A 24,783-nucleotide genomic window follows, 5' to 3' on the forward strand; every position below is an offset into this window, starting at 1 on the left:
TTGAAAATCGCCAGCCTGCCAGCCAATGATCGTTGCTGGCAGGCTGGTGACGAAATACTTCTTTTAATTTTGCCGGCCCGCGATGCGCATGCGCGGGCCGGCTTTGAGCGAAATCTCGCGTCTCGCGAGATGACGCGTATATGCGTGACTCTGCGCAGCACTGCCGCCTCCGGAAGGCGATCCTGCGTTAGGCGATCCGGAGTTGGTTAAAAATAGGGAAGTGGCCACATCCTAATGACTATGGCTGCTTTCCTGCAACATAAGGCCTCATTCACATATGTCAGATATAACATGGATTTCAACGCAGACTCTGCACTTATATCTAGATGAAATCTCCTATGACAGTCCACATTCCATGTATGTTAAAGGGGTTTTCTGAGTTTTTTTATTGATTACCTATCCTCCTGTGATTGGTGAGGGTCCGACATCCTGAACTCCTGCTGATCAGCTGTTTGAGAAGGCACCGGTACTCGCAATAATGCTGTGGCCTTCTATCGGCTCACCAAGCACAGGGCTGTCCATTTTATAGCACCTGTGCTTGGTATCGGAGCTTTGCCCCATTCACTTCAAAGGGGCTGATCTGCACAACGTCCATGTGACCAATGAATGTGACATCACATGGACTAGGAAAATCTGGAGAAGGCCGAAGTGCTACTGCGAGCACTGCTGCCTCTGTAAAAACCCTTTAATAGAGTTTCTGCAACCCTGTTCATGTATGAATGAACAGTTCTTTGAAGACATTTGGTGGCTTAGCAGACAAAATTCCATTGGAAAAATAAACAGCATGCTACTATCACACATTTACACCGAGGCTTAGCCCCTCTGAATGCAAGGGGACCAGTCCCTGTGCAGATCTGCTGTACACCCCCAGCACATCCATGGCAGAAATCCAAGTCTAAGTGATGTGCAGTGATCTGGGGACCAATGCTAATATTAGGATTTAGCAAATATTCTAATGTATGGTTATAGGAATTGTTTGTAACTTCTGGCTTAACCAAAGGTTCACTTCAGGTCCTAAGTTACAATTGCCAGGAAGTTGGCCCAATAACCTGGGCTTGGTTCCTTCCTGTGTTTTAGCAGTGAGTCAGTGGGGGTAAGCATCTACAATCAAATTTCGGGACGCAGGATGGAACTCCAGAAATTTACCATACTGAATAATAGAATTTAGATGGCTGAGCAGCCAAATTGGATGGTGCGAGGGAACAGACTGTGGAGGTAATGCTCGCATTTTGGCTACTGCACTCCACAGCCCTTTGGCTGGGTTTCAACAGCCTGGGGTCTATGGGTCTGTCTTAGGATCTTTATCCCACAGTGTGCATTGTAGTAAAAAAAACTTTGTGAGCATTACACCCCCTGGCTGGATAAGAACATAGAATAGCTTGATAGAGGAAAATGTATATGGATAAGGTAACTGGAGAACTGGAGATCTATCTGATTTAGCCGAGAATTTTATTAAGTCTGTTCAAGAACTGTGCGGCCAACATTTAAAAGTGAATGTATGTGGAAATTGCTGGTACAGTATCTGTACCACAATTGCCTAAATTAATATTTTTTCCATCCAGTCCTGCCTTGCATCTTACCCAACATTAAACATCAACGGCACCTCGCCTTCCAAAAGGCAGGACACTCACAGAGGAGCACTGGAGTGGGACTGCTGCAACCGTGAATAGCCCAATCATCTGCCACTACTACCACTCCCGTCCTGCTCTTCACCAAGCTCCCTCCCCTGCTAGTCCTGCATAAGCATTGCATTTCTGCAACGGATCTTGCATAAAAATGTGCGCTGGATTTGCAATATGCAATAACCATCTCCTGGGGAATCCCAGCCATGGACACTTGGGAGTACTGAGCAAAACACCCATGGCATGCCTCCTTGGGTCTATTACACCGATAGTCGTCATTTTTGCAAGGTTTTTGTTTTTAAACTGGACGTGTTAGGAATAAATGTCCCTATTTAGTGTACATATGTGTCTCTAAACAATTCCTTTATTACAGCGTATCGGTACTAAATGAGTTATTATCTTGTTAGATTGATATTGATGGATTCAGTTGTACGCACAATTGAAATAGACCACTGCTGAGACAATTTTGCATAAAGCTGGAAAGAAATCATTGTACAATATAACATAATCACCAGCACAACGGTTCTGATTTTACAAAAATCCGAGCATTGATGCAGTCATATTAACTACAGAAGCTGGGCTGCTAGAAAGAGGCAATTATATTTCCCATGAATATAACCATAAAAGAAGTATTGTTCTAGGTACATTACATATAATGGAATGAAAGGAAAAGAAATAAGGCCGCCCGTACACATAGCGATTGGGCACTGTGCGGCTGTTGCATAAATTGCAGTGGTTTTGTAGTGAGGTTTTTGGACCTGCCGATCCCATCCTGCGTTCTGGCTCCATGCGATGATCTTCCAGTCCCCAGCTTGTTTACTTCCGCCTAGGGTACGGTCAGGGTCATATGCACCCAGGGCTGCCATCAGGAATTTCAGGAAACCATACAGGCAAATTTTGTGGGGCCCTCTTGTGTCACCACCCAGGTTCCACCCCTCGACCCACAGCTCCACCTCCACCTTTGGCCCGACCTCGACTCTAACCCCCAATTTCACACTCGCCCAGCATCCTCCCCCGATCACACATGGGATGTATAATTTATTTGGCACAAGATGAAGATAGCTCTACAAAATACTGGCAGATGGGAAATGGATAGGCTATGTCCTGATCCACTATTCTCCTCAGGAATCTTCTGTCTCTGTCTCTTCTAGTCTCGGTCAGCGCTGCAACTGATTTGACTTGTGACTCAGCGTGTGCAGGAAAGGATGTGTCTGACCGGGCGGTAAAGACCATTTTTAGAGAGGTCAGCAACCTTCTTCCTTTACTGTTTAGGTGCGGGCTGGCATGACGTGACATCCGCTCTGACTGACTGGGCCCAGCGGCCGGTGAAATCAAGTAGAATGACTGCGAGTCTGCGCTGGCCGCCGGGCCCCAGTAAATTACTTAGTCCGAGCCCCCATAAAAGGGTCTGATCGCCGCCCCGCTGACAGCAGTAGTACCAGTACTACACGGATGGTAGTCCTGTATGTACCACTGTAGCCAGTCATTGGCCTCAGCATGGACTAGTTCAGCACACAGTGAGCTAGTCCCCAAAGGCTCTACCAGTTCCAGAGTTAGGATGCAGAGAGGTGGTATGGCTATAAGAGGTGTCACGTGCTCCTACCTGGATCTGGCGCTCCGAGGTCAGGCCGTGTAGCAGTTACACAGAAAGTTTGCAATTGGTAGGAACTGAAATGAGTAAGGTCCAGACTTTGATGCAATTTGAGTTGATTTACTCGATATTGGCATAAACGGATAGCAGCTTATAGAGAATCACAGTAGCTGTTGGCTCCAGCAGGTTTTAGGGTGCACTAGCAGGTGAACTGGGTTCTTTCCTCTATTACTGCTGTGCTGAACTCTCCCTCTTATCTGGTATCTGGTAGGGGCCTCTTTCATCTGGACTACATGTCACTGATAGCAGGCTCAGTGCCTGGTGGGCTTCTCACCACACTTTGATAGACTCTCGGGTCTCAGTTGCAACTCCTACAACCCCTGGACCAGGGCCGACTTGACTCTGGCTGCAGATTGCCTGCTGTGCACCCTGTCAGGCTTCTAGGCCAGGACGGCACTGAACTACTTCTCTAGCCTCTGGCTAGGACCAAAACTCAGGCTCAACTAACCCCGAACAGGCAAAACACCCCTCCCCTTGAAAGTTCGGGGCAAGCCCACTCCTCCAAGGAGGTGGAGAGAATGGAATGGTTAGTTCCCTTCCACCTATAGCTTACTGCCAGACACACTGCCACCTGCTGGTAAACCAGGCACAGTGAAATACAATACATAACGGTTACATACAACCTTCTGAACAGACCTGGAAACAGAAGGCATAGTGTTGTCACACATTTGTTAGGCATTAGAGACAGTAGCAGGTTGTAGGAATGGTAGTGCCCGCCCTGTGGTAGTACACTAGTCCCCAAGCAATATGTAACTGCTGGGTCAGGTGGGGGACAACTCACCACTGGGTGATCACAGAACAGAGCCATTGTGCAGGATGGGAGCAGTGGGGTGCAGGTGAGTCTAATTCTTTTCTTACTTACCACATGCTGGGTGTTTACTATAAAGGGACTCACTGCTGGAAAACCCCTTTAATAGGGCACCCATAAAGAAGGTGTTGACAGTGCAACAAATATTAGATATTGGAGCCTCAATTTTTTATGTTCATAAATTGGCATAATATGTATAATTCAGTCTTACTATGTTTTAGTACAAAACTATTTTCAAGGGGTTGTGTCACTTCAGCAAATGGCATTTATTATGTAGAGAAAATTAATACAAGGCACTTACTAATGTATTGTGATTGTCCATATTGCCTCCTTTGCTGGCTGGATTGATTTTTCCATCACATTATACACTGCTCGTTTCCATAGTTACAACCAACCTGCACTCCATCAGCGGTGGCCGTGCTTGCACACTATGGGAAAAAGCACCAACCTATGTGAGCTCCCACGGACCCGGTCACCAGAGAGGCTTTTTCCTATGGTGTGCAAGCATGGCCACCACTGATGGATTGCAGGGTGGTTGTAACCATGGAAACGAGCAGTGTATAATGCAATGGGAAAATAAATCCAGCCAGCAAAGGAGGCAATATGGACAATCACAATACATTAGTAAGTGGCTTGTATTAACTTTATCTACAGGATGCTTTAGCTACCTTTTTACTGTTTCTTATGGGTATAACGGCGTATACTGTACAGCTTCCATTGTTCTGTTTTGTTTTATCCGTTTCACTCTTTCATCTGTTCATTTATGCATTTTTCATTCTTTTCTATTTGCTTTCATTCTCTAATTTTAAGGTCATGCCAGGAAAGGTAAGTGCTCATACCACCCATCTTATCTCCAGAATAATCTTTATTTCCATCATTTTATATGTTTTATTGATTATATTTCATGTGTAACCAGATGGCTTGTTATATTGTGGAATCCCCCTACATTCTCCATACCAGTCTGCATTCCATAAAATACTATAGCTAGGATTTAGGTGATATAACTCAGCAATAGTCTTAGAAAAAAGAAAAGATGTCACACTGCGCAGACATAATGTATGTATGTAATGATAGATAGATAGATAGATAGATAGATAGATTGATATGAGATAGATAGATAGATAGATAGATAGATAGAAGATAGATAGATAGATATATATGAGATAGATAGATAGATAGATAGATAGATTGATAGGAGATTGATATGAGATAGATAGATAGATAGATAGATTGATAGGAGATAGATAGAAATATTTCTATGTCTTATTTGCCCTTGTGCGGTACAGTTATATGTTCTAAAGCATTTTTTGGCTTGTATTAGTGGGAAAAAAGGGCTTATTAGCCGTTGTGTGGTGAAGTGAGAAAATTACAGCCCTTTTTGGCGTGTATTAGTGGCACAAAAAAAATACATTTGTCGTTTAGCAGTGCATTTATGTTCTAAAGCCTTTTTTGACGTGTATTAGTGGCAAAAGAAAAATATATTTGTCGTTCAGCAGTGCATTTATGTTCTAAAACCCTTTTTTTATGTATTAATGGCAAAATAAAAATATATTTGCCATTTAGCGGTGCAGTTATATGTTCTAAAGCCTTTTGTGTGGTGCATAAGTGGAAAAAAGAAAAATATATTTGGCATTCAGCGGTGCAGTTATATGTTCTAAATAGGGTTGTTGCGGGTATCGAAATTTCGATACCCAATCGATACTTATGTATACCGGGATTTCCATTTTTTCGATACTGGGCTGCGCTGTCTAGTATCTCTGAACATGAGCTTGCTGCTGTGAGCGCGCTCATGTTCCCTTAGCAGCACAGGGGAGAAGGAAGCAGTCTCTCCCTCCCCCCTGTGCTGCTGCTGCCGCTGCCACCAATAAGAGGAGAGGGGCGGAGGAGGGGCGGGCGCACTGCGCCACCAATGATACGAATTTTCTTGGGTCCAGACTTAGTTAAGTATTAGGCTACACAGAGCGGCGCCCAGAGATGTCCCAGCACTTACTATTATTCCTGGGCGCCGCTCCGTTCGCCCACCGTGCCCCATTACTGTCTCCTGCTTCATATGCCAATTACTATCGGAGCAATGGGGGGGAGACATCAGCTTCTCTAGTGGGCGTTCCTTCTCCCTGGCTAAAGCGCTATCCAATCGCAGCGCAGCACAGGGAGAAGGAAAGCCCACTAGAGAAGCTGATGTCTCCTCCCCATTTCTCCGATAGTAATTAGCATATGGAGCAGGAGACAGTAATGGGGCACAGCGGGCAAACGGAGCAGCGCCCAGGAATAATAGTAAGTGCTGGGACATCTCTGGGTGCCTGTCACGGCAGGGAGTGGGGGAAACCCCCCCTCCCCCCCTCGCGGTGTCAAAGGGAAAAAGGGGATCAGCCTGGCCAAAAGGAGTAATAAGGGAGCAGGTCACCTCCTACTGCGTCCCTAATCCTCTCCCTGACTCCTCACTGTATGAGTGGACCCCGATGGTAGGACGACTCATACTCAGGATTCATAGAGACCCTAAGTCGCCCTGGTAGTCCCTCACCAAGGAGCAGGAAAGAGACGACCTGTTCATCCCAGTAATGGAGGAACAGGAGTCTCCATCTGAGGCCAGGCTGCAAGGAGAGGGGAACACATACAGCTATAGAGATGGCAGGTAAGTGAAACCAGTAACACACTTACCTGCCACAGACACACTGACTGGAACCCGTGCACTAGTGCTGCTGTCCACACCAACATTAAAGGACACAGCACACACCACAAACCACACAGGGACCCAGGACACCATAGCTGCAATAACGTGAGACACCACAAGAACATAATCTTAACATCTTCTATGACCACAAGGGTGGCCCTCACTGGACAGATGGAATATGAAGACCAGGAGGATAGCTCCAGCATACACCATAGCTGGAGTAACCCCCAACTTCAGGCATCCAGCAGAGGCTAAATAGCCCAAGCAGCCACACCCACACACACATAAACCCAGTGTTCACCAAACACTAGGAAGGGAGTTAACCCTTCCAACACCAGACAAGGGAAGGAAGCCACTTAAAGGGGAAGTGCACACACAAGCATAGAAAGCTACATGTTGCCGCAGGCAACAACATGCGTGGCAACCATGTCACGGCAATCACCCAGAAGGCCGAGACACTGCCACCGCATGCACACACAGCAACACGTTGCCGCGGGCAACTGCAAGTGTAGCAACAGTGTCACAGCGCACATCATAGGCCGTGACAGTGCCGCTCTGTGTAGCCTAATACTTAACTAAGTCCGGACCCATATAAGGCAGTCTTTAACACATAATACAGGAGGCAGGTGCTGGCAGCAGCCTCTGACAGGGAGCTGCGATCAGCGGCAGTTAACCGCTCAGGTGCGGCACCTGAGGAGTTAACTGCCGCTGATCTGCTGCCAGTACCTGCCTCCTGTATTAAGGGTTAATTATTATTGGTAGTTCAGTGCTCCCCCCCACCCACCCCATTAAAATCATTGGATGCACAGTGCGCCCGCCCCTCTCAACCCCCCAGTATTAAATTAAAATCATTTGTGGCAGTGGCCACAGGGTCCCCTCCCCTTCTCATTGGTGGCAGTAACCACAGAGTCCCCTCCCCTTCTCATTGGTGGCAGTGGCAGCTTCTGATCGGAGCCCCAGCAGTGTAAGCCTGGGGCTCCGATCGGTTACCATGGCAGCCAGGACGTTACTGAAGCCCTGGCTGCCATAGTCCAAACTATTAAAATATAAATAAAATCTATGCGGTAAACACCAGAACAGAAAAAAAACAAAAAACTGTGCGATTTGCCATTTTTTTTAAATGCAGAAAGCACATGGATTTTTTTGTTTATTTTTTTGCGTGGTAGCGAATGGTATCGAGCATCGCAATACTTTTTTATGGTATCGAATCAAAGCCTTTTGTGGAGTGTATAAGTGGAAAAAAATAAGGGCCTATTTGCCATTCGGCGGTGCAGCTATATGCTCTAAAGCCCTTTTTGCATGTATTAGTGGCACAAAAAAGTGTTAGCTGTTGTGTGGTGAAGTGAGAAAATTACAGCCCTTTTTGGCGTTTTTTAATTTCCTTTTTAATTATTTGATCTATCAGTATGTCAGACAGAGAAGTGCCAGGCCCTGCACAGGGGAGTGGCAGAGGTCTAAATGTTTCTGGCGCAGGCAAAGGTCGCAGCAGAGCAAGGGGGCGTGGCAGCAGGAGTCGCAGCGAGAGGCCTGAGCTCCCGGTGTCATCTAGCGGTCGTGTCTTGACCAGCAACCCAGCGGTTCTTGAATGGTTGACTCGGTCATCCACTTTGTCCCAAGTGACATCAGACACCCCCAGCCAAGAGTCGGTGGGTTCGTCAGACACACCCCTTTTTTGGCATGGCCCGGGAGCAGGCCCTGTGCCCTCACCTGTTCTCAACCTGCCTCTGTCCTTTTCTGTTCCCTCAGCCAGAGAAGTATTATATGCTGTGTGCTACTATACAGCGAGGACGAGCTACTAGAGGACAGTCAGCAGCTACTGGCCAGCCAAGATGTGGAGGAGACATCCGCCCCTTCCTCCACTAGGTGGGCACGTAGTGATGAGGAGAGTGGCGAGGGAGCTGGTGATGCTCCTGACGTAAAGACCGTTGAGGAGGGCATCAATGACGTGCAGACAGTACTCGATGATGATGATGTAGCTGATCGCACTTGGGAGCCGGGTGAATTAGGGGCTTCATCATCATCAGGAGAAGAGGGTGGCAGCTTGCCCATGAAGCAGCGGCGGAGCCAGCAAGTTGCTAGCGTGGCCGGGAGTCAGCAGGGTGGCAGCAGTGGGAGGTCGGTAGCCAATTGTGCCCAGGGTAGACCACCCACTTCACAGGAGCCGACATGCCTGGAAAGTAGTGGTGCACGGGTTCACTGAAGCAGCGGCGGTAGCAATCAGTCACTGCATAGTGTTGAGGGTTAAATCACTTACTTGGCGGTGTGGCAGTTTTTTGTTAAGCCGTCGGAGGAGGTGAACATGGCCATATGTAGAATCTGTGGGCAGAAGGTGAAGCGTGTCCAGGGTGCCAATGTGTGCACCACGGCCCTGCATCAACATATGCAGAGTCACCATAAAGTGGCCTGGGAGAACCGTGGATCAGCCAGGATTTCCACCCACCAATGCCTGATGCATCAGACTAGATCATCCATGGTGCCACACCAACACTTTGACAAAAGAGACCGTTTTTTTTTGGGCTACCTGCCTCAGCTACTATTCTGATGCTGCCACCCGCCTGATGCCACACATCTGATGCTAAGTGCTCCTTCTTTCACCCACCATCTTCAGCTGGTACTCGTATTGCCACCCACCTCCCCACTCTGTCACCGGGTCACTCTGTAGTCTCCTGATGCTGCTGCCACCTCCTCACTATGTCACCTTGCCACTCTGTGGTCTTCTGATGTTGCTGCCACCTCCTCACTCTGTCACCGGGTCACTCTGCAGTCTCCTGATGCTGCTGCCACCTCCACACTATGTCACCTTGCCACTCTGTGGTCTCCTGATGCTGCTGCTGGCACCTTCATACTGTCATTGTGCCACTCTGTGGCCTCCTGATGCTGCCGCCAGCTCCACACTCTGTCATTGTGCCACTCTGTGGACTTCTCATGCTGTTCCCACCCTCCCCACTTCATGACTGGGCCACTATTTTGCCTTTCGGCCTGGGTGACATAATCATTTATTTGAGCCTTCTTCTGATCTGTCAGAAGGAGGGAAAAATGAGACGCACAACGGATCCTGTCTGTGTAGCAGCTGTAAGGCCTGTAAGGTCTCATCTGAATTGGCTTGTGATTTGGTAGCCAAAGGCAGGAGTGGGTACAAAACACAGAAGACATGCAAATATTCCATTCAAGTGTCATCTCTGTTTTGGATCCACTCCTTTTTTTTTTACATTAGCAATACTGATGGATTACTGACCAAATGCTGACCGAGTGAAGGAGGATGCTCAACAGACAAGATCAGTTTTTTGGGGGTTATTGTTCTGATGGATCAGAAGAAGGAATAATCAGTGATGTCAACACAAACTTACTGCTGACTCCCCCTCCACTCTATCTGGGGGCTCTACTTGTATACATAGTAACATAGTACATAAGGCCGAAAAAAGACATTTGTCCATCCAGTTCGGCCTGTCATCCTGCAAGTTGATCCAGAGGCAAGAAAAAAAAACCCTGTGAGGTAGAAGCCAATTTTACTCACTTTAGGGGAATAAAAAATTCCTTCCCGACTCCAATCAGGCAGTCAGAATAACTTCCTAGATCAACAACCCCTCTCTAGTAGCTATAAGAAATACATCCAGGCCCCTCTTGAATTCCTTTATTGTACTCACCATCACCACCTCCTCAGGCAGAGAGTTCCATAGTCTCACCGCTCTTACCGTAAAGAATCCTCTTCTATGTTTGTGTACAAACCTTCTTTCTTCCAGACACAGAGGATGTCCCCTCGTCACAGTCACATTCCTGGGGATAAATAGATGAGGGCATAGATCTCTGTACTGACCCCTGATATATTTATACATAGTAATTAGATCTCCCCTCAGTCGTCTTTTTTCTAAAGTGAATAACCCTAATTTTGATAATCTTTCAGTGTACTGTAGTTGCCCCATTCCAGTTATTACTTTAGTTGCCCTCCTCTGGACCCTCTCCAGCTTTGCTGTGTCTGCCTTGTTCACAGGAGCCCAGAACTGTACACAGTACTCTATGTGTGGTCTGACTAGCGATTTGTAAACTGGTAGGACTATGTTCTTATCACTGGCATCTATGCCCCTTTTGATGCAACCTATTATCTTATTGGCCTTGGCAGCAGCTGCCCGACACTGGTTTTTGCAGCTTAGTTTGCTGTTTATTAAAATTCCTAGATCCTTCTCAATGTCAGTTACCAAGTGTTTTACCATTTAGTTTCAAAGTATTTTTATTCAGAATGAATGTAATTGTGCACATCATATAAAATACATAAAATGGTACAGGAATAAAATGCACCATGATAAGCATGACATATATGTAAAGCAGGTATCATTACATCCAAGTGGAATATGATGAGAAGTAAGTAATGAAAATAATAGAAATAATACAAAAAATAAAGCTAAATTAAATAACATAAAATAAATTAACATATGGAGATCACATCGAAGAGCTAATTTAGACCAATGCAATGTTATGAAATATTTAGAGACACACATCTCCCCTATAATGTAAAAATATCCTGACATGTGCTCTAAGGATCGTGCTCAGTAATAAGTCAGACTATGCTGTGAAGCCGTTGAATATGAGGAGGATATCCAGGGTTCCCACAACTTTTCAAAGGCCTTGTATGTGTCTTGACGAATAGCATTCAATCTCTCGTACAGTAATAATTTGTTGATTCTATCAATTACGACTTGAAAGCTAAGGTCTGCTGACCGCCACTTATATGCAATGTGGATCCTGGCTGCTAATAACATATGTTGAGACAACTTAAATTTGGAATAAGGCATCCTAGAGAGTTTATCGCCTAGAAGGCATAAGGTAGGTATCATGGGAAAGGCACAGCCCAGCACAGAGGAGATCAGGTCACAAATCTTACTCCAGAATCTCTGCACCACTGGGCAGGACCACCAAATGTGAAAGACCGTGCCATTCACGCCGCACCCCCTGAAACATAGAGGAGAAACCTCCGGGTAGATGCGGTAAAGTCTATAAGGAACTAAATATGTCCTATGAAGAACCTTGATGGAGGTTTCCGCTAATTTAATTTGCCAAGAGGTCTTATTTAAAGTCTGTGAGCATTGACGCCATTTCGCAATCGTAAGGTCTTCCTGGATATCCCCCTCCCACTCCAGCATATATGGCAATTTAAGTCCCTCTGGTAAGGTATTAAGTAAACCATACATCCTAGATAACAGACCCTGCTTATATAGTGAATAAGTAACAGATCTTTCAAAAGGAGTAAATTCCACAGTTGTGTCATTGATCTTCAGGGATTGGAGACACGAAAAAATCTGTAATGCATTAAATGATTCACAATCTGGCAAATTGTATTTGTTTTTAAAGTCAGTTATGGACATAAGCTTTCCCCTAACCAGGAACCTATAAAGGGTAGTGAAATTATTGGAAATCCACCACCTAAAAGTCTCCAACCGGAGGCCAGGCTGAAATACTGGGTTCCCAAATAGGTGAAAAAGTGGCGTATGTTTAGAATGAAAGCCTGCTTTAAATCTAACAGATCGCCAAAGGATCAGAGAATGATATGACAATGGTGAAGCTGTACGTATAGCTGAAGGCAAGGGGATGGTATTCCAGAGGAGGGATCTCCAGGTCCAGGGTGCGCACAGGGTTTGTTCCAGAGAAACCCATAAGGGGAAGGACTCTGGCTTTAAGTGTGTCAAAAATAATTGAGCTAAGCCAGCTGATTTGTAATATTTGATAAAATCTGGAACAGAAAGACCTCCCTGGGATTTGTGTCTACACATTGTGGACCTGGAGATCCTAGCCCTCTTTCCCGCCCAAATAAATTTCATGGTGTCTGCCTGTAAATTTCGGAGGTCCCTAATGGGGATCCGAACTGGAAGGGTTCTGAATAAGTATAGGATGCGGGGCAGTACCACCATCCTAACAATATGTATTCTCCCTACCCATGAAACTGGTAGTGAGCTCCAAGTTTTGTAATCCTCCCTGATTCTACGGTAAAGTGGCAAATAGTTGAGTTTGTAGATTGAGGACAACTTCTTAGTTAGTAGGGTTCCTAGATATTGGATGTGATTGGTTTGTTGCGTAAAAGGGAAGTTTTGAGCAATTGAAGTTTGAAGGGACGATGGGGAATTACACAACAAAAGTTCTGACTTCTTTTGGTTAATTTTGAGCCCTGAGGCTAAGGAGAAGGTGTTTAATAGCTGTAAGAGGTTCGGAAGTGAGATGAGGGGGTTAGTCAGAGATAACAGGAGGTCATCGGCAAATAAGCTCAATTTATATTCAGTGTTTCCTAATTTAATGCCTGATAGATTGGGGTCGTTCCTGATAGAGATTGCGAGGGGTTCCATGGCCAAAGCGAATAATGCAGGGGAAAGTGGGCAGCCCTGTCTAGTGCATCTAGAAATTTGAATTGGTGAGGGATGAGTTGTTGGAAGTTTGAGGTACGCCACTGGAGCCGAGTATATCGCCTGAATCGCTTTCACAAAAGGACCAGTAATGCCCATGTTGTGTAACACTTTATATAAATAGTCCCAACTAATAGAGTCAAAGGCCTTTTCTATATCCAGTGCCAAAATGGCCAGAGGGATCATACTAGTGTTGGCTACCTGTATTACGTTGAGTACCTTTCTGATGTTATCTGGTGCCTCTCTGTCTGGTATAAAACCTACCTGATCTTTATGGATAAGGCCTGGGAGGAGAATATTAAGGCGCCTCGCTAGTATAGATGTAAAAAGTTTAGTATCCAAATTTAACAGGGAAATCGGTCTATAGTTAGTGGGGGACAAGGGATCTTTTTTAGGTTTGGGCAGTACGGTGATGTTAGCAAAAAGAAAATTTGGATGGGGAGTATGACCTGATAGCAAATGGTTGCAGAATTGAACTATGTGTGGAGTTAATATCGTGGCATATTTTTTATAGTACAAGGCAGATAGCCCATCAGGACCCGGGGCCTTCCCCAGTTTCAGTGAGTTAATTGTATAAATTACTTCCTCAGAACTGATAGTTCTACTCAGGTCCCGTAAGGCATCAGGAGACACCAGTGGGAGTGGTATAGATGACAGAAAGTTATCTCTTGGTTGGGCTTGCCCACCCTCTGATCCTTTGTAAAGCTGCCGATAAAAAGCATGAAACGTATCGTAGATGATTTTGGGGTTGGATGTTATATGGCCTGTGTGTGAACGGATTTGGAAAACCTGGTTGATCTTCTGTTTAACCTTCAGTTGTCGAGCTAACATTTTATCAGGTTTATTAGCGTATCTATAGAAGTACGATGCGGTCCATCGTAAGGCCTTTTCTGTATTGTTTGATAATATAAGGTTTATTTGCATCTTGGTGTCCTTGACCGCTTTAAGCAGATATAGTGAGGGTGACCGCTGGTGCGCCTGTACCAATCTACTCAGTTTAGCTTCAAGCGCCAAAAGGGACGCCTGTCTCCCCCTCTTTAGTTGAGATGCTTCCCTAATTAATCTTCCCCGCATGTAAGCCTTATGTGTGATCCATCTGAGCAAAGGGTCTACATCCGGCTGTACATTCTCTGCAAAAAAGCATTTCATGTCCTCCTGAAGCCTATCACGAACAGCTGGTCTTGTCAAAAGGGACTCATTAAGTCTCCAAGAGAACAGACGGTTCGTAGTTGTGTTTGGGGCCAACTCAATCATCACCATGTCATGGTCCGACCAAGAAGACACTATATGTCTGCTATACGCCATATAGGGGAGCATAGAGTTAGACAACAGAATGCGGTCAATACGTGAATATACATTATGAGCCGGAGAATAATATGTATATCCCCTCTGTCTACCATTGTGCTCCCTCCACGAGTCCGCTATTGCAAGGGATTCTAAAACCTTCCTAATGGTGACCTTACAAGAGGCCGTGCGCGACGTAGTGGGTGGAGCAGAACGGTCCAACACAGGGTCCATCACAAAGTTAAAATCCCCGCACCAAATCACTTTGTCATAAGTGAGAGAATCAAGTGTATGTTGCATATAAGAGAAAAATGAGATCGACTCAATATTAGGGGCATATGTACTGACTTGAAAAGTGGACGAATAAAATCTAGTGTATTGGGGATGAAAGTATTTAGGGTGGGAAACTGCAGTGAAATGGGTCTCCTGAAGACATATTATATCGGGTTTGTTTCTGCAATAAGCAGAGAATGCTGTTTTACGTTTTCTCGGGGAATTAAAACCCCGAACATTATGTGTTATAACCTTACACATGTCTGATTGTAAAACATGATGTGGTTAAGGCAGGTCACAATGTGCAAAACCAAATATCTCATTCGGCTCAAAGGAGGATCTCCAATAACGAAAATAATAAAAAAGAACATAATAAACAAAAAGATAAATGCATCATGAGATGCAGTATAATGCAGTTTAAACGGGTGAATTGCGACCATCAGGTAGAACAGGAATAAACCTGATTCCGCAATAAACAATTGTCCCCTATGGACGAGCAACAAGCATGTCCGATCCACCGCGTCCCATTAAGTAAAAGCGTGCGTCATGAGGGGTAGTTAAGTGCTAGATACAAGGTTAGGGAAAAACGGGAGATATCCCAATTTAAATGAGTTTCTGCTAATCCGGCACTTCGGAAACCAACTAAAATGGATCCTTCAGGTCGTCGATTGCCTGGTTCCTGAAGATGGAGTCGAAACGACCCTAGTCCATTCCCTTGTCAGCCGTTGCGGCCTAGGGTGCGCGGATGGCCCTTCTGGGCGATCTAAATCAATGCCGGCCTTCTGCAGAACCTCAATTCCTTCAGCCGGCGTGCGGATATTATGGCTACGAGTGTTCAGCTGGAAGGAGAGGGCGAAGGGAAATCCCCATCTGTACTTCACCTGCGCTTGTTGGAGAGCCTGGGTCACAGGCCTCATTTCCCTACGTTTCCGTAGCGTGGACGGAGCCAAGTCGGCATAAAGATGGACCGACGAGGGGAGTCCAGGTAAGTTGGACAGGTTCCGAGCAGCATTAAGGATCTTATCCCTCATGTCAGGATGGTGCATACGGAGCACCACATCTCTCGGTATATCGGGTATCCTTGGCTTCCCCAGGGATCTGTGGACTCTGTCCATCTTCAGATATTCAGGCTCGGTGTCTGGCAATAATTCTGCAAACAGAGTCGCCATTGTCGCAGGCAGATCTTGAAAAAGCTCAGGTAGCCCTCGGACCCGTAGGTTGCCTCTCCTGGATCTATTTTCTAGATCCTCGATTTTAAGTTCGAGCTCCTGTAGCTGAGCCGTATGTGAGTCGATGTCTGCTCTGTCTGCTCCAATGGCGTCAGCTAAGTCATCAGCTCTGGTCTCCATATCAGACACCCTGTTGCCCAGGTCTTGTAACTGCCGGGTAAATTCAGCCACCGCTTGTGTCAGCTCGGTGCGGAATAGCGCAGCTATGTTGTTATAGAGGTCAGACGGATTTGGCTGTACCTACTCTGGAGCTGGTCTCTGTCCACTTTCCGTGGATGAGGCAGGGCTTGCCGGCATTGCGGCCTGGTCCGCCATGATGGAGTGGCGCGTAGATCTGAAAATCTCCGGTATTGTCTGGGATGAAGCGGGTGTAGCCGGCAATTTAGACTTCCCTTTGCCACGGGATGTTTTCTGCGTCCCCTGCATGAGAGCACTAATGTAGTGGAGCCGTGATGACGGCGATTATCATGGGATTGAGACGGTGGACGGTGCGGAGCTCACACAGGCATGTCCTCCCTGCAAGCCGCGCGCATGCGCTCCAAGTGTTTTACCATTTAGTATGTACGGGTGACTTACATTTTTCCTTCCCATGTGCATAACTTTACATTTGTCAGTGTTAAACCTCATCTGCCACTTCTCTGCCCAAGCCTCCAATCTATCCAGATCCCTCTGTAGTAGTATATTGTTCTCTTCCGTGTTAATTACTTTACACAGTTTAGTGTCATCTGCGAAAATGTATATTTTACTATGAAATCCTTCTACAAGATCATTAATAACTATATTGAAGAGAATAGGACCCAATACTGACCCCTGAGGTACCCCACTAGTGACAGTGACCCAATCTGAGTGTGTAACGTTAATAACCACCCTCTGTTTTCTATCACTCAGCCAGTTACTTACCCACATACAGACATTTTCTCCCAGTCCGAGCATTCTCATTTTATATACTAACTTTTTATGTGGTACAGTGTCAAATGCTTTGGAGAAGTCCAGATATACGACATCCATTGATACGCCTCTGTCAAGTCTAAAACTTACCTTCTCATAGAAACTGATTAAATTAGTTTGGCATGACCAATCGCTCATGAAGCCATGCTGATATGGCGTTATTTGCTTATTTCCGTTGAGATGCTCTAAGATAGCATCTCTTAGAAAACCTTCAAACAGTTTACCCACAACAGATGTTAAACTTACCGGCCTATAGTTTCCAGGCCCTGTTTTTGGACCCTTTTTGAATATTGGCACCACATTTGCTATGCGCCAATCCTGTCAGTATAGAGTCCACAAATATCAGAAATAAGGGTCTGGCTATGACATTACTTAATTCCCTTAGGATACGGGGGTGTATGCCATCTGGTCCTGGCGATTTGTCTATTTTAATATTTTTAAGTCGCTGTTGTACTTCTTCCTGGGTCAGACAGGGCACTTTTAATGGGGAATTTATTTTTACATTCAGCATTTCATCTGACAGTTTATTTTCATCAGTGAATACATTGGAGCTTTCTCCTCGTCGCTCTCTGCGACTCCCCCCTCATTACTCTTTAAAGGACCGACACCTTCAGATTTATACTTTTTAACATTTATATAATTGAAGAACATTTTAGGGTTAGTTTTACTTTCTTTGGCTATTAATCTCTCGGTCTCTAGTTTGGCCGCTTTTATTAGTTTTTTACATTTTTTTTCTTAAAGTTTTTCAGTGCTTCTTCGCTACCCTCTTGTTTTAGTGATTTATATACTTTCTTTTTGTCATTTATTTCTTTCTTTACAGTTCTATTTATCCACATTAGTTTCTTTTTGTTCCTTAACCTTTTATTCCCATAAGGTATGTACCTCTCGCAATGAGATTTTAGGATGCTTTTAAAGAGATCCCATTTTGTGGCTGTATTTTTATTTTTGAGGACTTTGTGCCAGTTAGTTAGGCCTATGGCCTTTCTTAGTTGGCTAAATTTAGCTTTTTTGAAGTTTGGTATTTTTGTTCCTCCCTGTAGAAACGCTCTTTTGAATAATAATTAGTTGGTTATTACTTTATGGTCACTATTTCCCAGGTGTCCCCCAACCTGCACGTCTGTTGTTCTGTCAGGCCTATTGGTTAATACTAAGTCCAGTATGGCCGTCCCTCTAGTCGGGTCCTGAACCAGTTGGGAGAGGTAATTGTCTTTGGTTATTGCCATTACCATATATTTGGTTACTTGTATAAGCGTTTAATAGAACAGGTTCTGTAGACATCTATGAGGAATCAGCTGACGACGGTGTAAAAGGAGTGCGCATCTTCTTGGCGCTAACATCGACCTGTAAGGCTGAGTTCATACTTGAGTTATTTGGTCAGTTTTGGCCCTGGAGCTGCCCAAATAAGTGAAATGTGCAGTGATTCTAAGAACGACACCTGTCATCTGCATGTCATACTGACTCACAGTATTGTTTCACTAACACAGCAGACTCTCTATGCTTGTTACTGCAAGGTACAGTGTTGTACACCACTATAAAGGCTCTCTGCAGCCAGGAAATTGCCATTTTTTAAAGCGATTCGCCGCGAATAAATTCTGATCAAACCGAATTTTTTCTAAACATTCGGCGAACCGACCGAATCTAATTTTTGAAAAATTCGCTCATCTCTAGCTGTAAGTCTAACAGAGGGTTAACATAATGATGACAGCTCATCTACAGATACTCAAATCCACGTGCCAGCTGGACATCTTCTTTTGCTCTGAGAACAACAGGATGTTTTGCTAATACCTGAGTAATTGGTAACAGTCAAGAAAATGATACAAAGATTGCTCAGATGCCACTTACTCTGGAACATCTGAGCTGTGGAACATGAAATGTCACCCACCCACGAGGATCTTACAGCACTGCTTTCCTATATAATACACAGTGATTTGCATTACCACGCTTACAGAAGGGGAGGTGGCAGCAGCAAAAAGCACCAAACAAGAGTAAAGAAGACTGTGGGGGTCTGAGAGCTGAGAGAATGAGGGGAGAGAGGCACTTGCATATTCTGCCCTCTCTCCTCATTGCTGAGAATGGAAGTGAGACAGGCCCATAGACTTCTATAGAGTCCATCTCTTGCATGAAGGAGATAGAGTGCAATTTGTGCGTTCTTCTCTGCCCTCTTTCTAGAGATCGATTTGGGTCTCAGCTTTCAGACCCCCACCAATCAAAACTTTTGATATGTTTCAATAACATATCCACATTTTTTTGAAAAGTTAGTGACACTTTAAAGGGATTGCCTAGCTTCAAAAGGAAACCAGACAACTCAGGGGACTGACTAGTAATAAATAAAAGATGGTTACTTACCTGACAGATCACTAACAGTAGATTTGGTGCTCTTGCTAGGGCTTTGTTTTTCAGCTTCAGCAATGACATCAACAACACGTGACCACTGCAGCCAATCACTGGCCTCTTCAATGCAGTGCACTGCCAGAAATTTGTAGGAGTGGTCATGTTCTTTCATTGTTTTTCCGGTATACAGTATTCCACAGGTTCTCAATCAGATTGAAATCTGAGGACTCTTCAAACTATTAATGAACAATTTTTGAAGTGGCACTGTATATTATTATTTATGATCCAATGGTCAGTATTTAAAGTGAGATACAACGCCTTCTGACTTTTTGCAGTCAATTCCAGTAATGCCTCCTGTAGTATCCCTAACATTAACAATCCTTAAAAGTGCCCCAGTAATGCACTATGTAGTGCCCCTTTAACTAATGCCTGGCACCTACAGTGCCTTCAATACTGCCCAGTGCCCACCATTCGTGCTCAATTAAGAAAAAAAAAAGTACTACTCACCTGAGTCGCGCTTCACGGTACCTGCTCTAGTGCAGGCCACAGCCTAAGACACAGTCACAGTGATGTCATGGAACTATGTGTGTCCTAGCGTGTGTGAGATCATCACACTGCCTATGCTGTTGTATGTCCACCCTGTGTGGGTGACTGGTTAAGCCAGGGGCCAATGCCTCCCGTTCCCTGCCGCAGCATTCAACTGTATCGCTATCTTGAGGATGGCCATAGGTACATGGCACTGCGTACGTCCTAGCACAGGGGGTCATGATGACATCATCACACTGCCTATGTCGTAGGACTGTTACATAGGCTTCAGGTTTAGTGGCCTGAAGCGTGTGTAGGTGACTGGCAAAGTCGGGAGCCAATGGCTCCCGTTCCCTGCTGCAGCATTCAACTGTTTTGCCATCCTCAAGATGGCGATACAGTTGAATGCTGCGGCAGGGAATGGGAGGCGTTGGCCCCTGGCTTAACATAGGGACAGGGCACTGCGTGCATCCTAGCACTGGGGGTCATGATGACATCATCACACTGCCAATGTCATAATACTGTCATGCAGTCTTCAGACTTAGCGGCCTGAAGCCTGTGTAGGTGACTGGTGAAGTCAGGAGCCAATGGCTCCCGTTCTTTGCTGCAGCATTCAATTGTTTCGCCATCCTGAGGACAGCAATACAGTTGAATCCAGAAGGGCTTCTGCCAGCTGGATACATAGGTACATGGGAGCGTCAGCTCTTCACATACCCTGCCAGCAGCCCAGCGAGGGTCTCGGACGGCTCACTGGGCACCAGCCCATCAGGAATCATCCCAATAGGGTCTATGGCCAGTCTAACCCTGGTTTACGTGGTGGGTTTCCTCTGCAGTGTGTGGATGAGATCTCTTAACATGCCATCCACTTTGCTGGCACTATACAAATCTACAGTGTTTACGCCATATGTGAATATACTCCATTGTATGTAATCAGGATAAATATATTCACAGACTTTTGCAAAAGAGCATGGAAGGTAGTGAGCAGAAGATATTTGTGCACTGACCTTTACATGAGGCTCTTCCCTACTAAACCAATAATTATGAGCTTTGGCCTTGTCTGATCTAACACTCTCTCGGTCCATTAAAGTGTATGCAAAGGTGACACAGGCCGCAATGGTGCAATAAACCTAAGGCAGCTTCCTGAAGTGAGAATAACCAGAAATCAAATTTACTTTAAAGCAGCTGAGCAGATGCAGCAACATCCTCTCGGCAGTCCAGGTCTGTTTTCACCGCCTTGTTCAGATTTATTACTACCCACTGACTGTTACAATACACAGGCGTGTGTCTGAGCGCAGGCACTGTCTAGGCAAGACTGATTGTTATGTACTAGATTATTAAAGCAATATACCTGAAAGCTAATGGAGCCCCCCTAAACTTCATGGGGCATTATTTTCCCAGAGGATTTTTATAGGTTATGACTAGTGTTGAGCGAAAGTGGAATTCTATCTGAAGTTTAGGAAAAATTAGATTCGCAACAAATCCGAATTTCCTGGCGCTTCATGGTAACAAATTACATATAGTTGTGTGCATGAGACCTAATAACACATTGTGATTTTTAATGCTTTTTTTTATACTATCTATAATCAGTGTGAATGCAATATCTGGAATCACTTTTGTGTGCTGACCCAATAAATACCACAGTCAATCATGCGGTAGTGAGCTCAGCTGTCATGGATATTCCTGTTTAATGAAAATTATTACAATAATGAAGATGTTGATGAGACAAGTAGATTCATATCTCTGTTTTCAACAATACATCCTTGTGCACTCAAAGTACTTATTAGCTGATTGTTTACAAAAGCAGTAAGGCCATGACATCAAGATGCATTTTTTGTACCTGATAATTATGTAGTCAATGTGATTATTACTATAATTCCAATTAGGATACATATGTTATATTGTATAAAAAGGACAGCAATAACCCTTCTCAGGTGGATGGTAAGAATGTAAGCAAACCATTGTGTAATAACCCATCATTTGATTTGATCTATAGGAAAGTGTAAGTATAATATTGATTTCAGTTACCTAGTTTCATGCTGGTTATCCACATCTGTGTGGATAGGGCTCTTCAGATGGCTGCAACATTTAGTTTTACAATATGAAGAAAACGACCAATTTCCTACCATTGATCTACATCTTACCCTGCCTAGGTTTATGTTTCATGAACAATTACTAAAGTGCTTTATTTTGTTTTTTTCCAAAAACAGTTCCTCCATGGGCTCTGGCCACCATTCTTATTGTGGCTGGGCTGCTGCTACTATGCTGTTGTTTCTGCATCTGTAAGAAGTGTTGTGGCAAGAAAAAAAAAGGCAAGAAAGGCAAAGATAAGGTGAAGGCGCAAATTAACATGAAGGAGGTAAAAGACTTGGGAAAAAGCTACATTGATAAGGTAACCTATCATGTATTTTTGCTAGAATTTTTTATGTGACTCAGTTGTGTCATCGCCACTAGGGATGAGCAAATCGACTTTGGATGAAACATCCGAAGTCGATTCACATAAAACTTTCAATACTGTACGGATACCTTGGAACCGAACCCTAGTTCGGAAAATGTTTTTTTTACAGTAGAAATCAACTTATGAAGTTATTACGCAAAGTCTTGCGAGACTTCACAAAGTAATAACTTCGACTCATCGGAGCCAATACATTCTAATACTGTAGCGCTCGCTCCGTACAGTATTGAAACAATGTTTCATCCGAAGTTGATTCGCTCATCCCTAATCGCCACAAACATAACTTTTTGTTGTAACAACCATCATTAAGGTACTAACAGCACTCCTTGTAACCTTTTAATAACAAAGAACATGTGATAAATAGTCTTGAGCGAACTTGTGTTTCAAGGTGCAAGGTTTGGGTTCGGGTTATCTAAAAATTGCGTTATGGATTCCTCTACACAGACCATAACTTATGGTCCGTGGTAGCGGAATCCATAACGGAATTATTCGATAACCCAAACCTTGCACGCCGAACTTGAAACACAATGTCGCTCACTAGTGACAAACTATCTGCCCCTTCATAACATCTCCAGCTATTACATATTTGTCAAGCTGAAAAGATTTATCAGGCATAGCGAACACAGGCTACAAAGAGTGTCTATTGTTTTGGAAGACTATGCTCCTCCATGTATTATAAGGACAGCTTATTGGTTTCAGTAAAAACTCTGTAATGCTTCATTTCCCCTGTTTGGGCGCTGCAAGGGAACCGAATAGTTGCTACTGGATTCCTTCACAGTTTGCAGTGGATTGCTGTCAGTCCCAGTAGTGGAACCTTATCAATCATCTGTGTCTTTGACTTTTTACCAAAAATAAAGGTTGTTAAAAGCAATCCCTTGCAGTTGGCCATGTTGGAATGCTACATTTATGAGTCAGCAACAAAACTGAAAACACCTAAGAACTGAGACAAATGCTTGTTGGATGACAATTGGATAAACACTTAATGGGTTGAAGTTGTTCTCGTCAAAATGCAGGGAGGCTGTAAAATAATTAAAAACAAAACTTAAACTCACCTTTAGGAGCCCCTTCTGATCCAGAGCTGCCGATCCAGCATGTGATATGCTGTTTTTGCTGCATCAGTCATGTGGAGCATACAGGATATCACCACTGCAGCCAAAACAAGGCTGCAGCCCAGAAGAGAGGATGGGGCGGTGGCACGGAATCAGAGAGGGGTCAGGAAGGTAATTGCCATATGATGGATCGTACCAGGGCCTAATAGACACCAACTTACAAAAGTGGTATCCATCATTTTTACAAGAAGACTAGCGCTGCATGTCTCCAATGCAAATGTGAACAGAATCTTGAATATTTTAAGAAAATTATCCCCCAGCAGAAAATTGTATAAATAAAAAATAGTCCCACTGCTCCAGCTTGACTGCTTTTGTGATTACCGCCAGTCCTGAAGCAAAGATGTCATGTACATGATTCATGTGACCTCTGCAGCCAATCACTGGACTCAATGGCCACATGCTGTTCATGCATGCATCACCTCTGAGTACAGTGACTGGCTACAGCATGATGTCACGACTTCACATCAAGACTGGCATAATTATTATTATTATTATTTAATATTAAAGCACCATACATTTCAAGGCGCTGTATATATGATAAGGGGTATACATATATAATTTAAAAAAGCAAGTACAATAAGCATGAACAAGATGAGTTACAAACTGGTACAGAAGGAGAGAAGAGCCTGCCTGCAAGGGCTTACAATCTACAAGGGATGGAAGAAGGATACAGTAGGTAAGGGAAAGGCTGATAATGGTGGTGTAGTGGCAGCAGGGATACTGTAGGTTGTGGGTTTTCAGGTTTCCTTTCAAGGATTCCACTGTAGGTGAGAGTCTGATATGTTACAAAGGTATCGGGGGATCAGGTTGCAGATGTATGGAGGGGACAGATTGTGGATGACCTTGTATGTCATAGTAAGTGTTTTGTACTGGATTCTCTGGGCAATGGGGAGCCATTGAAGGGACTGGCAGAAAGAAAAGACAGGAGAGTAATGGGGGGAGAGGTGGATTGGTTGGACAGAAGAGTTGAGGATAGATTTGAAGGGTGCGAGAGTGCTAGAAGGGAGGCCACAAAGGAGGATGTTACAGTAGTCTAGGCGGGAGATGGATGAGGACATGTACAAGCATTCTTGCACACTCTGGATTGAGCAATGTGCGGATCCAAGACATATTTTTAAGTTGGAGGCAGCAGGAGGTGGAAAGAGCTTGGATGTGAGGTTTGAAGTACAGAACAGAATCAAAGGTTACCTCAAGGCAGAAGATTTGGTTGACCAGAGAGAGTGTGCAGACATTGACTGTGATAGGTCTAATGATGTGGCTGAGTGAGATCGGCACAGAAGTGTTCGGATGTAAGATGCTCCACATTTATTAAGAGGTGCAACATCTGCATGGAGTTTGTATGTTCTCCTCTTTTTTGTGTGGTCTACCTACCACACTCCAAAGACATACTGAAAAGGAATTTAGATTATGATCCCCACTGGGGACAGAGAGTGATGATAATGTCTGTAAAGCGCTGCTAAATATGTTGGTGCTATAAAAATAAATCAATTTGAC

At 44.5% G+C, this 24,783-nt stretch overlaps 1 protein-coding gene across 1 annotated transcript in view; it reads left to right on the forward strand.

Annotated features, from left to right (window-relative positions):
* SYT5 (synaptotagmin 5) overlaps positions 1-24,783 on the forward strand; it is a 124,364-nt gene that overhangs the window by 8,747 nt on the left and 90,834 nt on the right. The window contains exon 2 of the mRNA XM_040415578.1: positions 21,936-22,117. Within this exon, the coding sequence (XP_040271512.1) occupies positions 21,936-22,117 (182 nt within the window). The remainder of the gene's footprint in view (positions 1-21,935; positions 22,118-24,783) is intronic.

Source organism: Bufo bufo, chromosome 1, assembly GCF_905171765.1.
Source record: "Bufo bufo chromosome 1, aBufBuf1.1, whole genome shotgun sequence".
Classification (NCBI taxonomy): domain Eukaryota; kingdom Metazoa; phylum Chordata; class Amphibia; order Anura; family Bufonidae; genus Bufo; species Bufo bufo.